This window comes from Mus musculus, chromosome 10, assembly GCF_000001635.26.
Source record: "Mus musculus strain C57BL/6J chromosome 10, GRCm38.p6 C57BL/6J".
Classification (NCBI taxonomy): Eukaryota; Metazoa; Chordata; class Mammalia; order Rodentia; family Muridae; genus Mus; species Mus musculus.
In genome coordinates, this window is record NC_000076.6 from 26,228,521 (window position 1) to 26,242,376 (window position 13,856).

At 41.0% G+C, this 13,856-nt stretch overlaps 1 protein-coding gene across 10 annotated transcripts in view; it reads left to right on the forward strand.

The window, feature by feature from the left end:
* The first annotated feature begins 1,095 nt into the window (after positions 1–1,095).
* Samd3 (sterile alpha motif domain containing 3) overlaps positions 1,096–13,856 on the forward strand; it is a 43,301-nt gene continuing 30,540 nt past the window's right edge. For 2 of the 10 annotated variants that reach the window (NM_001115154.1, NM_001013766.2), the window contains exons 1-4: positions 1,187–1,294; positions 1,584–1,684; positions 2,308–2,497; positions 5,006–5,107. In NM_001115154.1, the coding sequence (NP_001108626.1) occupies positions 1,606–1,684; positions 2,308–2,497; positions 5,006–5,107 (371 nt within the window). In that variant the 5' untranslated portion in view covers positions 1,187–1,294; positions 1,584–1,605. The other 8 variants (XM_030245093.1, XM_006512743.3, XM_006512742.3 and 5 more) reach the window with 8 other exon arrangements.

Here is a 13,856-nt window from a genome sequence, read left to right on the forward strand (position 1 = left end):
TCAGTTTTTCCAGTCAGTGTTTGTGGATACTTAGGAGTGTGTGGCCCATTACTTTGAAGTTTCTTGTTTTCTAGGAAACTGCTTTTGAAGGCTGTTATTGTCAGGTTTTCTTGAATGTTGGGTACATCTTTTTTTCTTCCTACTGGGGATTATTTTTCTGATGTTGGTAACTATAATTTAGTTAAAAACACAAAATTAAAAACTACAAAGATGTTCTCACACACACACACACACACACACACACACACACACACAAACACATCTATATTCCAATTCCACCAAGGGAACCTTCTCACTTTGTCTTTACAAAATAGCAGGTATCATACAGAAAAATGATAAATCATCTGGAATAAAAGTCAATGTTGAAAATAATGTTGAAGGGTTAAAATAATTTAAGACTGTTTTTGACTTTGTTTCTATCAATTCCTTAGAAGTCTCCTGGGTTGAATTATAAATGCAGAAAAAAAGCTTCCTCGAGGAAATTACAAATTTATGGAAGATGGTAGACTGGTCTGTTGGTGCAAAGTTAGTGGGGGTAGTTAAGAGTGATCCATGCAAAATCTGTGTTTGCTTCTTTCACTTTGACAACACTAACATCTTCAGGTATGTCCTAACTTGACCTGCACAACTAACTACATAGATATAGATATATAAAGATATATGCATACCCATGTGTATGTATCCTCATATTTCTATATCTTCATATATGTATACACATGTATATATATGCATATATACATATATATGTATAAATATGCATATGTGTGTATATTATACATATTTGTATATACATATATGTGTATATACATATATGTTATAACCGATAAAGCTATAGATAGATAGATAGATAGATAGATAGATAGATAGATAGATAGACAGACAGATAGATGTGTTACAATAGTGTTTGGTACTGTTTGAGAGCATACTCCAGTATGTAGGAGTAACATTGGAACGACAGGAGAATGGCACATGAGGCTAGTTTCCCCTGAGAAAAGAGTTTGCTGCTGGCCCAGAGCTGTGAGGACAGTGGGTCATCTCTCTCTTAGTTGGGAGAAGCAAGGGGTTAAGGCATCCTGGTTTACTTACGTCTCTCAGTCAGACTTTTATCTGATCCTTCCTCCCTTTCTCCCCTGCCCACCCCTCTGTAAATGTCAACCACTTCCTGATGATTTCACACCTTTCTGTTCTTTGTGAAGAAACCTGGGTGTTAATGGTACAGCATTGGGTACCATTGTATGTGCCGGCTGTCTGCTATTGAAGCTGACGGATGCCTGCGGAAATCAAGTAGGAGAAGGTGAAGAAATGAGACTGAGAAATAGGCTAAAATCCACCTTTAAGCAACAATTTGATTTATTAGCAACTTTTACATGTTGCATTGTAGAAACATTTTCTTTTTAAAGCCATGTATTGAAAGGAGTTTAGCAGAGGAGAGAAAGCTGACTGTTTAAAAATCTAATCAAAGACTAATAATCAGAGAGGGAGGAAGGAAGGAAGGAAGGAAGGAAGGAAGGAAGGAAGGAAGGAAGGAAGGAAGGGAGGGAGACAGGCAAGCAGGCAAGCTATCCCCACTTTTTATTCTACAGGTGTATTGACAAGAATCCAGCAATGGAAACGTGGTCAGTTGATCAGGTCTGCAAATGGTTGGTGGAAAAAAACTTAGGTGAGCTAGTCCCCAGGTTTCAAGGTAAGTTGTTTGTATACTTTGTGTGGATTTTATTTGAGCCATGCAGTCGTGCGGGTGCGCTCTGTTGTGAAAGCTGCTTTTCTTGCCTAGGGTCTGCCTGTTTGTGGATAAGGAGCTGTTCTGATGAGGAACTTCATCTCTTTCCCACAGACTGAGGCAGTTTCCAGTTTACCTAGCATCCTCTGAAGAGAGTGTTATTTCCAGATGATTGCAAACTCTTGGAAGTTACCTTTGACATAGACTTTGTGTGTTTCTTTTGTCTTACATAATCACTCGTGTTCTATACAGTATGGGATGTGCCAGTGTTAAATAGCAAGTAGGAGGTATTATAAAAATAGCTTCCCCGAAAGACTTCTATTTCTGTTGACTGTAAAAATTGGCCTGGAAAAGGGGTATTAATATGCAAACAAACAAACGCAGTTTTTATTGGGACTTGCGGTCTGGTGATTTCTTAGCAGCAGGCTTCAGTTTGGAACTATGCTGTATTAGAGCCCTGACAGATAATGCAGTGACTGCCATCTCAAGCTTAGATAATCGTTTTAAAACCAGAACTAGTTTTATCTTCTTTCTGTGCCCATGTTTTCCTGGAAAGTGATATGAAAGTTAATTTTCTTTTTTCCCAGAGGAAGAAGTCAGTGGGGCCACACTCCTGGCCCTTAATGATCGGATGGTACAGCAACTGGTAAAGAAAATTGGACACCAGGCTGTTCTGATGGACTTCATTAAGAAATACAAGCAGGGCAATCAAGAGCTGAAGCCTACGGGAGGCCCCGCAGATACATCCACGCTGACCCCGGCACAAGCGGCCCCTGAGTGAGTACACCAGAGAACGGGCTAGGTTTTTGGTCCCTGTTTATGCACGGCTATTGCCTTGTGTCAAAGAATCAAAGCTTTTAAAACTGTGGACAAATTTCAGTTAGATGGTATGCACAGGACTTCTAATATTTGACCAGCATGTATGAAGAATTGAGTCAGAATTTGTTGTTTTTCTTTCCACTATTCTTTAAAAACCGACAGTGGCTGTTAAGGCAATCCTGCAGGCACGAAGTTCCTATGCTACGTGATCTGGAGCCCACAGTAGAACGAATGCGTTAGGTGTAGAAACTGCATGTATGATGTAACTGGGCTACTACAAGGACCTGTGGCTGGTCCTTTGCCATGTCCCAAACTATTTGTTCATTTGTGTGTTTATTTGCATAGGTCTCCCTGTGGTAACTAATTCATACTTTTCTCAAAGGCCTTTCACAATAGCAATTGCTAACACCTTTGTCACAACTGAGTTTCATACTTCTTTGAAAACTGATCATAAAGTAAAGACCACTGTGACAGAAACACCGAGACATCATTCAGAACATTCACAGTGTCACAAAGAAGCTCTCAAGTTGGAGGGTGGCTATGTTTGTTAGTTTGCTTTTAATCTCTTAACTCCGGAATGGAAAGGAATGGTAACGAGCTTCATCAATTAAAATGTTTTACAAATCCATGCATCAAGATTCTTTCAGGCACTCTGATTTACTATTTCCACACCTGAGACTGGTCATAACTTTTAAGGTTAAATATTTGCTATTAACCAATCACCATTCTTTTTTTTTTCTTTTTGTAAAATGTGATATTGAATGGTATCATTTTATTTTTTTTCCTTTTCTGAAATTAGGCCTATAAGTATAAGTATTTCTTTCTTTTTTGATAAACAATATAACATCAGAGAGACTTGGCTTAAGTAATTTAATTTCTACTTGGTGTACTTGGATTATTTGGTAGCCATGAAGGGCTAAAGATGTGGATGGGGTTAGCTTGTAACCCCAGCAGTTAAAAGGTCGAGGCAGAAGGATTGCTATGAGGTTGAAGCTGGTCTAAGGTACAGAGATAAATGTTGTCTTTAAAAAATAATAACAATAGTTACAAAGGAAGTCAAAGCGGAAATTCTTCCAAGTGATTTATTTGAAGGAGTTCTTTCTTTATGACCCTGGTTGAAGCAGGGTATTGGGTCTGTGACATTTGTGTGAAGTTCTCACTGTAACCTTTTAATGCTCTCTAGAGAAAGGGAGGGGTGAGCTTCAAAGGGACTGCAGTGTCACTTCCAAGAACATTTGGGTGAGCTGGAAGTCCCTCCCCAGTTGACTGGAATCTTGATCTTGCCTTGGGCATAGCTCAGAAAAAAAAACCAAAACAAAATCAAAAATAAAAAAAAAAAAAAAACCCTGGCAGGCCATCAATCCACTTCTCTGCTCTGTAGCACACTAGAAGTTGTTGGACTGCCAAGAGCTAGGACTTCATTCTTGGTTTTATTGGCTGACTTAGATTCATTCTGTTCAATGTTTGGAAGTTTTGTTTCTTCATCTGCGTATCAAGAAAGCCTCTGAACTCTGAACTGCTTGAATTCACATCATGAAACACCACAATCTTGGGGCGAATCTGCCCTCCCTTTAACAGACCAACACAGTCCTCTGTCAATTATGCAATTTTTTAAAACAAGGTTATGACAAGTAGTTTCAACTGTAGCCAAGACTAGGCATTCTGGTAGCCCAGAGATTTGTGAATGTTAGGTTCCTTGCTCTAGCTAGCACGTTCGACTTTAAGGGTTAGTGTAGTCTTGTTTTTAGGTGAAAGTAATTTGGTATGAAATCACAACTTGCTTACTGGTTATATTTGCCAAGGATATTGTCACTTGAAAAGTATGTTGTCAGTTGAGAATGATAATAGTCAGACATGAATACATACCATGGAATGACTATTGAATGACTCTTGGTAGACTATTAGCTGAGAAACACAGACTCTACTTAACAAAAGAAAGTTTCACCTCAACAGCATTCAAAAATATGCCAGACAATATATCAGATTGAGAGCTGGCTCAGTTGTGAAGAGATGGCTCAGTTGTGAAAATTGAGAATATGAGTTCATTACACAGCACCCACATGAAAGGGCAGGTGTAGTGACAAGTGTTGGATTGGAGATGGAGAAAGGCAGACTCTTGGGGCCTGCTGTCCTGCCAGCTTAGAAAATCAGCAAGCCCCAGATCATAATAAGACAAGGTGGATAGTTCACGAGGACTGACATCTGAGGTTGACTTCTGCACACACACACACACACACACACACACACACCCTCTGACAGATGGATGAAGGCAGTACGGTGAACTGACATCAGCCTCATTGTGTGAGGTGAGGCACAGGATCTTCTTTGCAGTGTTCTTAGCCATGAGTTTCATGTGAGCTTGGATAGGATGAAGATGGGTTGAAGCTTCCCCTTCAAACATTGTGAGATCAATGGTTATTGCTTCTATTTAACATCCCATGACTATTACACGGCTCTTTGTTCCAGGCACGAACAAAACCCTAGTCCCACCAGCCACGGGGACCAGACATCTTTGTATCCAGCCGTCCTTGACAATAGACTCATTGATCAAAGAGTATTGAAGCAGAGGTGAGACACCAACTTTATAATATTTTAAAGTCGAGTGATGTTTGTCTTTATTTTTATGAGACTTTGTGTGCTTAAATATACTGTAATTTAAAACTTTTTTTGTTGTCCTAAAAGGTAAGCTTCTATCAAGTGATGGAGATGCTGAGTAAAGTACCAATGTTGAATTGACAAAAAAGTTTTGATGATGTTAAACATTTCTTTCAGGTAGTTATTCTTAGGTGGGGAAAAGTATATTCATCCATCATAATCTAACCAAACTAATCTGAAAATAATGTCCTGTAGAGCTTGAATGGAGTACAGTCTTTGGTTTTGCCTTCTAGTTTATGGGCAGCTTTAACTCGACTATTGCAGAGAGAGAAACTGTTTTCCTAAGCAGTTTCTCAAGTGTCCTACCCTGGACCTGACACTGTGATACTTCAGTGTCTGGGTTCCATTGCATCATAAGGGGAAAAAAGAACAAACTATGGACCTGGAGAACCACATGTAGGAATTCAGTGTTCAGACAAAACTGAAGAGGGGTAGCAGGTAATAGATACTTCAGCATCTTTCTCTAGCCTATTATAGTCTCCCAGTTCAGGGAGTCCATGCATCCACCATGCATGGGAAGAGTCCCTGCAGAGTAAAACATTTCAGGTATGGAGGAAATATTCAAAACAACCAACCAGTGTGTGTGTGTGTGTGTGTGTGTGTGTGTGTGTGTGTGCCTATGTGTGTCTTTATGCATCTGTTTGGCTATGTCTGTATATGTGTATGTGTGTTGTGTTTGTATGTGTCTCTGTGTGTCTGTGACTGTGTGTGTGTGTCTGTGTGCATCTGTGTGTGTCTATGTTTGTATATGTATGCCTTTGTCAAAGCAAGACTGCTTTAGAATTTAAGGGGACAGAAAGGCTTAGAAACCAGAATATACATGCCCACAACATTTGTCCAGGGGCTTATGTATTAGATCACCTATTACCTCTCTCTAGAAAGGAACCTCAAATTGTGTGTGTGTGTGTGTGTGTGTGTGTGTTATATACACGTACATACACATGCTCGTGCACACATGTGTATACATGAACACACACACATATTCATATACGCTTGAATGTAAGAAGCAAAAGTCCATGAAAATTAAAGACAAAACAGGCTTATTATAAGCAAAACAACCAACAAAATCTGAGGCAGAATCCTTAAATTCCCCGAGCTCTGAGGGCCTGGTTCCATGCTTTCCTCCTTTCCTGTGCCCCTGCCTGCCTCCTTCCCTTGCTTTTCCTTAGGAGGAGGCACTGTTCCGCCAGTTAGAGATGCTGAGTTCCCTCTGCACTGCCTCACCCAGCAAACTCCAAAGAAATTCTCTCTGAAAATAGGTTAGATCTCCAGTGCCATCTGACCCAGTTATTCAATATTGTTTCACTCATGTAGCTGGGAAGGAAAACTAACAGATTCCTTCTAGGCAATTGGCTCCGTGAGACAAGATAAGGCCACTGTGGTCTTAAAGACTGGGTAGGAGAGAAGATGCCTTCACCTCATGCTTCATCGCAGACAGTGATAATACCAGCCAGCCATGCAAAAGGAAAAAGTTAAAGTTATCCTCTATCCTTTCCTTCTGTCCTTCTGCTATTCTAGACACTTGATAGTTATGTGTCAAGGGCCTCTTATATGTCCTTTGTGTTAGTCCGTACAGTCCCATCATATGCCTACCTGACTAAAACCTGCCCATGCTTTAAAACAGTAGCTCTCAATTTTCCTAATGCGTCAACCCTTTAATACAGTTCTTCATGTTGTCGTGACCCCCAACCATAAAATTATTTTCATTGCTACTTCATAACTGCAATTTTGCTACAGTTAGGGACTATAATGTAAACATCTATGTTTTTCCATGATGTTAAGTGACCCCTGTGAAAGGGTCATTGGGCAACCCAAGGGGTCTTGATCCACATGTTGAGAACTGCTGCTTTAAAATTGGTTAGCCCCATCCAGTGACAGACAGACCATCTAGGTTCAGTCTTTCTATAAGCAGTACCTTCTCTGTAATTTGTACCCTGCTTACAAAAGTAGACAATGACCTTGGTTTATTAAAGTCTATAGTCCCTCCTCAGACTATAACAACCATAGAGACGGTGACTGGATCCTTTTATTTTATAAACAGAATTTATCTTAGCCTCTGGCACCTTAAAATCCAATCAGACTTTCAAAATTGAGCTGATGACTGTGAACCGAAGAAAGGCAATAGACTTCTGGAAGACATGATATATGTTTGAATAGCAATAACTTGGTTTTTAGACCTTTTGAAGCATTCAGTACCAAATATGCTGATCCTTCCAAACCACTTCTGGGTTTATTTCCCATTAACTTATTACAGGCAATACATTCAAAAGTACTTACCCACTGGACTTTCATGAAGTCAACTGATTTCAAGAGGTAGGAACAGGTTACAGAGCAAGTGCTAATTTGAGGGCTCGGTTCCCTTCTACTTGCCTCCCCAGAATTATGTCTGTGACTTCCTGGAATGTAACACCACATGGCACCCGTGAGGCCTCAGTGGTGTCCGTCGTAGCTAAGCACATAGTACTTGCCACCAGGTCCCACTGAGGCACCTGACAATCTTGGGGGTACTCCCCTGCTTTTCCCTTGTGTTTTCCACGGAGACTCTCTGCACATGAGAGCTGACCTTGAGAGGCTTCAGTCTCTCCTGGCTTTGTCTCTGGGGAAGTCTGTGGTTGTAATTAAATCAGATGTATATCCCAGGGAGTGGGACACTGTGGCAGTCTGGTGCAGCAGACGTCTCGTGGGTGACAGGTGGGTGATCCTGTGCCAGTTACTGAATGGTTTAAATACCTTTCTATGTGCAAAGACCATTAGGAGACATCGGCATCATGTGCTAGTGATGTGCTAGAAATGGTTTCTTCTGCAGTGGTATTCTTTCTTTTTTAAAATCTACCCCAAATCTCTTGCAGTGCCCAATAAGACAGGGGATCGGATAAACCGAGGTCTCCCACATGTTGCTTTAAAGACTCTCTACTTGAACTTTAAAGACATGGGCAGACGCTCTGCTTCTGCCTTGGGGCATAATTACAAGTTAGTCATGGTTTCAAGCATATTTAGAGATTGTTTTAATGACTTTTCTCGTGGTCTGGCTACTGCTGTGTGATGGACTAGAAGGAGCTTCTGCATCTACTCTGCCACGCAAATATCAACATTTCTGATATATTAGTTATAGTTGTTATCATGCGGGTATCTCAGACAAGAGACAGCAACACAGCTGTGTATGCGTTCTACCCCAGAATGTAATAAGGGAGGGGTCAATAAAGCATGCCAGCCTGGTTAGAGTTTCTAGCACAGGTTCTGATCAGATGTGCAGTGAGACTTCTCAGCAATGCTGGTGAATAAAACCAGGGCCTCATACATGCTACGTGAGCACTACCACCATGCTATGTCTCAGTCTTGTGATTAGCATTCTCAGCTCCTATATGCTTCTGTCCTTGGCTCTGTTGTCCAAGAGTCATGGGAGGTGAGTACCAGAGACTAGTCATCCCTGTGTAGTGTCAACAAATGTTCACTATTTAAGAGAACAAGTACTTTCTTTATGTACTTTCTGTGTGTGTGTGTGTGTGTGTGTGTGTGTGTGTGTGTGTGTGTGTTTTCCATTGGGTCAAATCTGTGTGACCAGATTAGAAGACTGAAAAGGCTTGCAGGAGACCCTTGTAGTTAGAGAGCAGGTCTTGAGGCCCTCTGTCATACCAGGTGGTTCACACACAGCTCTGCAAGACCTATGAGCTGAGAGAGGGGTAAATGTAAGTATTATATTAGCATGTTAACCCTGAGATGGCAGGGTTAGTAAGGCTGGGGACCGGGACAAGCAAATAATTGAGAGCTCAGTTTTGAAGCCTGGCTTTGTCACTTAACAGTTGAGTGAGATGTTTCCCGGAATAAGTGAGCCTGAAGTCATCTGTAAAATGAATAGAATGGTAAATGGTGTGTTGTATGAAAAGTTCTTAGGACCTGGCATACAGATGGCAGTCATAAGATTCACGTATCTTTTATATTATCTAGCAAACAGTGGGTCTAATGAGATTCTGGTCTCAGCTCTCACAGGTTGTGATTCCAGGTGGAAGAGCAAGGTTACACCAGGATGCTTGGGCAGCCAGGCCTCCTGGGACTCAGGATCTGGGACAAAAAAGGCAACTTAACACTGGAAGGTCTGAGAGTGATGGCAGAAAGCAGGACAAGGAGTCCTATGGGCCAAAGAGAGGAAGGGAGAAGCTTCCAGACCTCATAGTCAGACCTTGAAAACATTACAAGGGCATCAGAGAGCACATCCACAGGTGGCTCTCCTACCCAAAGGTCTTTGTTTGAGACCTATTAGCAGGGAGTAAGGCTACTTTTTTCATGGTGAAAAACTTCCAGTGTAAAATCATATAATAACAACTATGAGGGAGCTTGTAGATAAAAAATAAATTTACCCGATAAACCTATAATTCTTTGTGTAATATCTGCTATTTCCATTAAATAGAAAATACTTAAGACTGCTGACCTAAGTCAGGATTAAACCATCAGTTAACCCTCCAATATGCCAATGTTTCTGAGTGCTTGTTGCATGCTAGGTATTGTTGGAAGCGTTGAAGAAGCAGCAGGAAGTGACATCTGCTTCGTTGACCTTGTATCCTGCTGGGCTACACAGTGAGTTATGGGCTAACTGGAGCTACTCAGAGAGACCGTGCACCAACTCCATCTCAAAACTAAGAATAAATAAATTGACAAATAAACAAACGGTAGCTAATTCAGAGCCAGCGTGAGTAACTATAGCCTAGAGCACAAATCCAAGTTACTCTGAGTGATATGTGGAAGATGTTATGGAAATTTTAATAACAGAACAAAGAAATACAGCTAGCTGGGCTACACAGAGCAAGATAATCTCATCTGTAGGTTTTAGGTGTCGTAACTGTCTTGTCTTTAAGGGCTGTTGGAAGCTAGTGTGGTCTGCTAAGTTTAATAATGCATTCCAAAGGCTTTACTTAATAGTCACACAGATGTTAAGGCAGACAGAGAAGTTTGAAACAAATGACTGTGAAGGAGACTTAGCTAAGAACGGTTGGCTCCAGGTGGGCAGTATTCAGTCTCACCCCATATTTACGAAGTTGTAGTCACTTTGAAAGCCCTTGGGGTTTTCAACAGGCATGAGGGCTTTTCAGATCAGAGCAGCCTGTGGGATCTGGTCATTCCATTCAGTCCCTGGGGAGTATGAACTTTGTCTCCCTTCCTCTCTGGGAAGTCGTATTAGTGCTGCCTCTGGTGGTGGTGACACTTTTTGTCGTTGGCATTCTGGTGGGTTAGTAGTCAGTGGCTCCCTTGTTGGGTGTGGGCTGTTCTAATACAATGGAAACATGCTTTTGGAAAGATGTGAATTTTGTGTGTTTAGCCACAAGTTTCTAGAAGAGTTTCTATCTGTAATGTCAGAGTTTTGTTTGTTTATTTGTTTGTTTGTTTGTTTGGAGGCAGAGCCTCGTGTAGTCCAGGCTGCCCTCAAACCTGCTCTGCAAGAAAAGATGCCTTACTCCCCTCTATCTTTGTCTCCCAAGTTCCAGGTTTACAGGCTTGCAAAAATCATGCCCAGTTTTTACATCATCTTATGTTTAACATTTCTTTCCTTCACACATTCCTAGATCTTTCTGGAACATAGCTATCACAATCCATTCCACACAGTGAGGGCAGAATGTTACTGCAGCCTCTGGCCACAAAAACTTGGCTTTGCACACAGGGAAAATGAAGTAAAATATATAAAATGGATTGACTTTCATTCTTACATTTGAGCCAATAAGGAGAGAACTTTTTTCTGTATCTCCTTTTCCACAGCAATATGTAGAGAAAGAATGGGACCACACACACACACACACACACACACACACACACACACAAAATTTAACTTAGCTGTGAGTCCCTGTGAGATGAACTGAGAGGTCACAAAAATCACAGTTCTTACTTTTCAGGCTCTTGTTACAACCCAGGGGCCTGGTCTTCAGTGATGGGGTCCTTTCTCAGCTCTCAGGGCAATATTCCCTGTTGACCTAGAAAAGAAAAGAATAATTTTTAAAATCCTAATTTGCAAGGAGTTCTGATATACAGTACAGACATCAAGATAGGAAAGAATATTCCCAAGTCCACAGGGTGGGTTCTAGAGCAGGTAGGGTTGTTAATTGGGGTAAGGAAGCACACAGTAGGGCTACCAGAGTGGGGAAGAGCATCCACCTGAGGAGAGGCTTAAGCTAAGCTTGGAAGTGGGAGTTAAAGTTAAATAGATAAATTAGCATCTCTTTCCTTCACCCTGGAGTGAGGCATTCCAGATGTTTTTGTAAGGGTCATACCTTGCTATTTTAAACACAGATCTCTGCTAGTAGATACTTGAAGTTATACAATCAAAACCCCGATTAATGTGGCAGCATAAACCACCACCGTGAGAAGTAGATGATACAAGAGATGCAACATGGGAGAATTTCATGACAACTGGAGATGGGGAGTAAAGATGAAAGAAGTCAAGGCTTTTCTAAGAGGAAAGTATATGGTAAATGTAACATGAAATCGGACATTGTGTTAGCCACATCAGTTATCACAGGCGGAGTAGCTTGTGCAGCACACATTTATATTCTGATTTTAGAGTCTCAGATTTCAGGTCAGAGTGGTGACCAGTTCATTCTCTGATAAGAACCAATTCGTGCTCTACGAACGGCCATTGTGTTGGCTAGGTTTATGTCAACTTGACACAGCTATGGCCATATGCGGGGAGGGAGCCTCAGTAGAGGAAATGCCTCCAGATGATCAGGCTGTAAGTAGACAAACCTGGAGAACATTTTTTAACTTAGTGACTGATGTTGGAGAACCTAGCCCATTTTGGATAATGTTACCTTTGGCTGGTGGATTTGGATTCTATTAGAAAGCAGGCTGAACAAACTATGAGAAGCAAACCAGTAAGCGGCCCCCCTGCCATGGCCTCTGCATCACCTCCTGCCTCCAGATTCCTACACTGTTTGAGTTCTTGCCCTGGCTTCCCTCCATAGACCCTGATTCTGTATATGTCAGCCAAATAAAACCCTTTGCTCCCCAAGTTGATTTTGGTTATACAGTTTCATGACAGCAGTGGTGACCTTAACTAAGAGATCCACCTTCTCTTTACTTCCTCACATGACCTTGAGAAAGAAGATGCACTTCTAGTATCTCTTCATAAGAGAATAATGAGTCTCACTCAACCTCCTGTGCCTCATCTAGCTCAAGATCCTTGCACAGGGCCTGACTCTGAACACAGTCATGTCACATGGGTTCAATATATGGAATCTAGGGAGAAGAGGAATCTATGATCAAAGCCAAGATAAATGCGGGCTTTAATCTAAAACGAGAGTCAAGTTCCTTTTTTTAAGATGATAAATTATTTCAGATGCATGAAAAGAGAGGTAAACCGTGTCAAACTGTTGACAATAGGTGGGAAAACAGAGCGAGTATTGGGGTATGGACAAATGCTTAGCAGTTAACAGCGCTTGCCGCTTTTCCAGAGGACCCACACTAGGTCCCCAATTCCTCCATTGAGTAGTTCGAAACTTGTAATTCCAGCTCCAGAGAATCCGAAACCTCTTGTGTATCCACACACACAGGGCATGGATACACACATAACCCATAAATAAAAATAAATCTTCAAAAAATGAGACTTGGTGACAGGAGCATTCTCAAAGCAAGGATTGAGGGGAAGTGAATAGGATTGAAAGCAAGGCACAGCGCTGCCTGGATGCATTGCTTGGAGTTTAAGTGGGGAGTTGGATGCAAATTTTTTCCATTCACTTTTCTCATTTTTTTTAAACAAAAGCATCGTACATCAACCTTGCTGAGGGATGTGTCTGCCCCACTCAAAGAAAGAATCCCTGTCTTGATGTAACAGCTAAGTCTCTTCTGCTCTCTAGAGATACTCAGCATTTTCTGTGAAGGTTTTCCCTAGCAGGCTGATACTCCGTGGAGCCTGTTCTGCACTGAAATAGCATTATTACCCTATGTGAACCCCACTAAAGTGTAGGTAGTCTGCTTTTTGGGAATAGCTGAATGGGTTTTCATTCTTCTCACGCTTAGACAAAGTTAGAAAGCCAATGAGTCTTTTATGGGAACTCTCATCTCATCATTTAAAAAACGGATGCAAATTTAAAAGTGTAATGTTTCCGTGGGGCAGGTGAGATTACCAATAAGAAATAGGGATGATGGATAGGTCAATCTGCTTGCTCAATGATTCCACATTGTCTAAATATTCTATAGGTATACCACAGTATCACTTTAATCTCATAAACATATACTACAATTATTATTTGTCAGTATCTGAAACAAATTTGAAACTGTAGCAATGATACTGTCATTTGTCAAATTGCTGGCTTTATTGTAAATTTTATTATGACCATATATTTTTATCACTGTATGAACTGAGCAGTTAGTAAGCAGTATGCTGTCAAGCTGGGATCACATTAACATATTTTAAATGGCTCGGGGGTTATTTTATACCCAGAATTGAAAATTGAGCTATTGGTGTGGTGATAAGCTTGACAGAGAGTCCAAACTTCAAAGTCAAAAGAGAAATATTAGTGTCCTTTTAACCTGGGAGTCTTAGTACAGGACAACCTGCTGGTGCTATGCTAAACTCTAGGTTGCTAAAAGCACTGGGAGTAACTTTAACATCTTTTAAGACGTTACATATAATTTTATAGATGGAAAGTAGCTGTAGCTGCAGCTATCTACTTCCCATTAT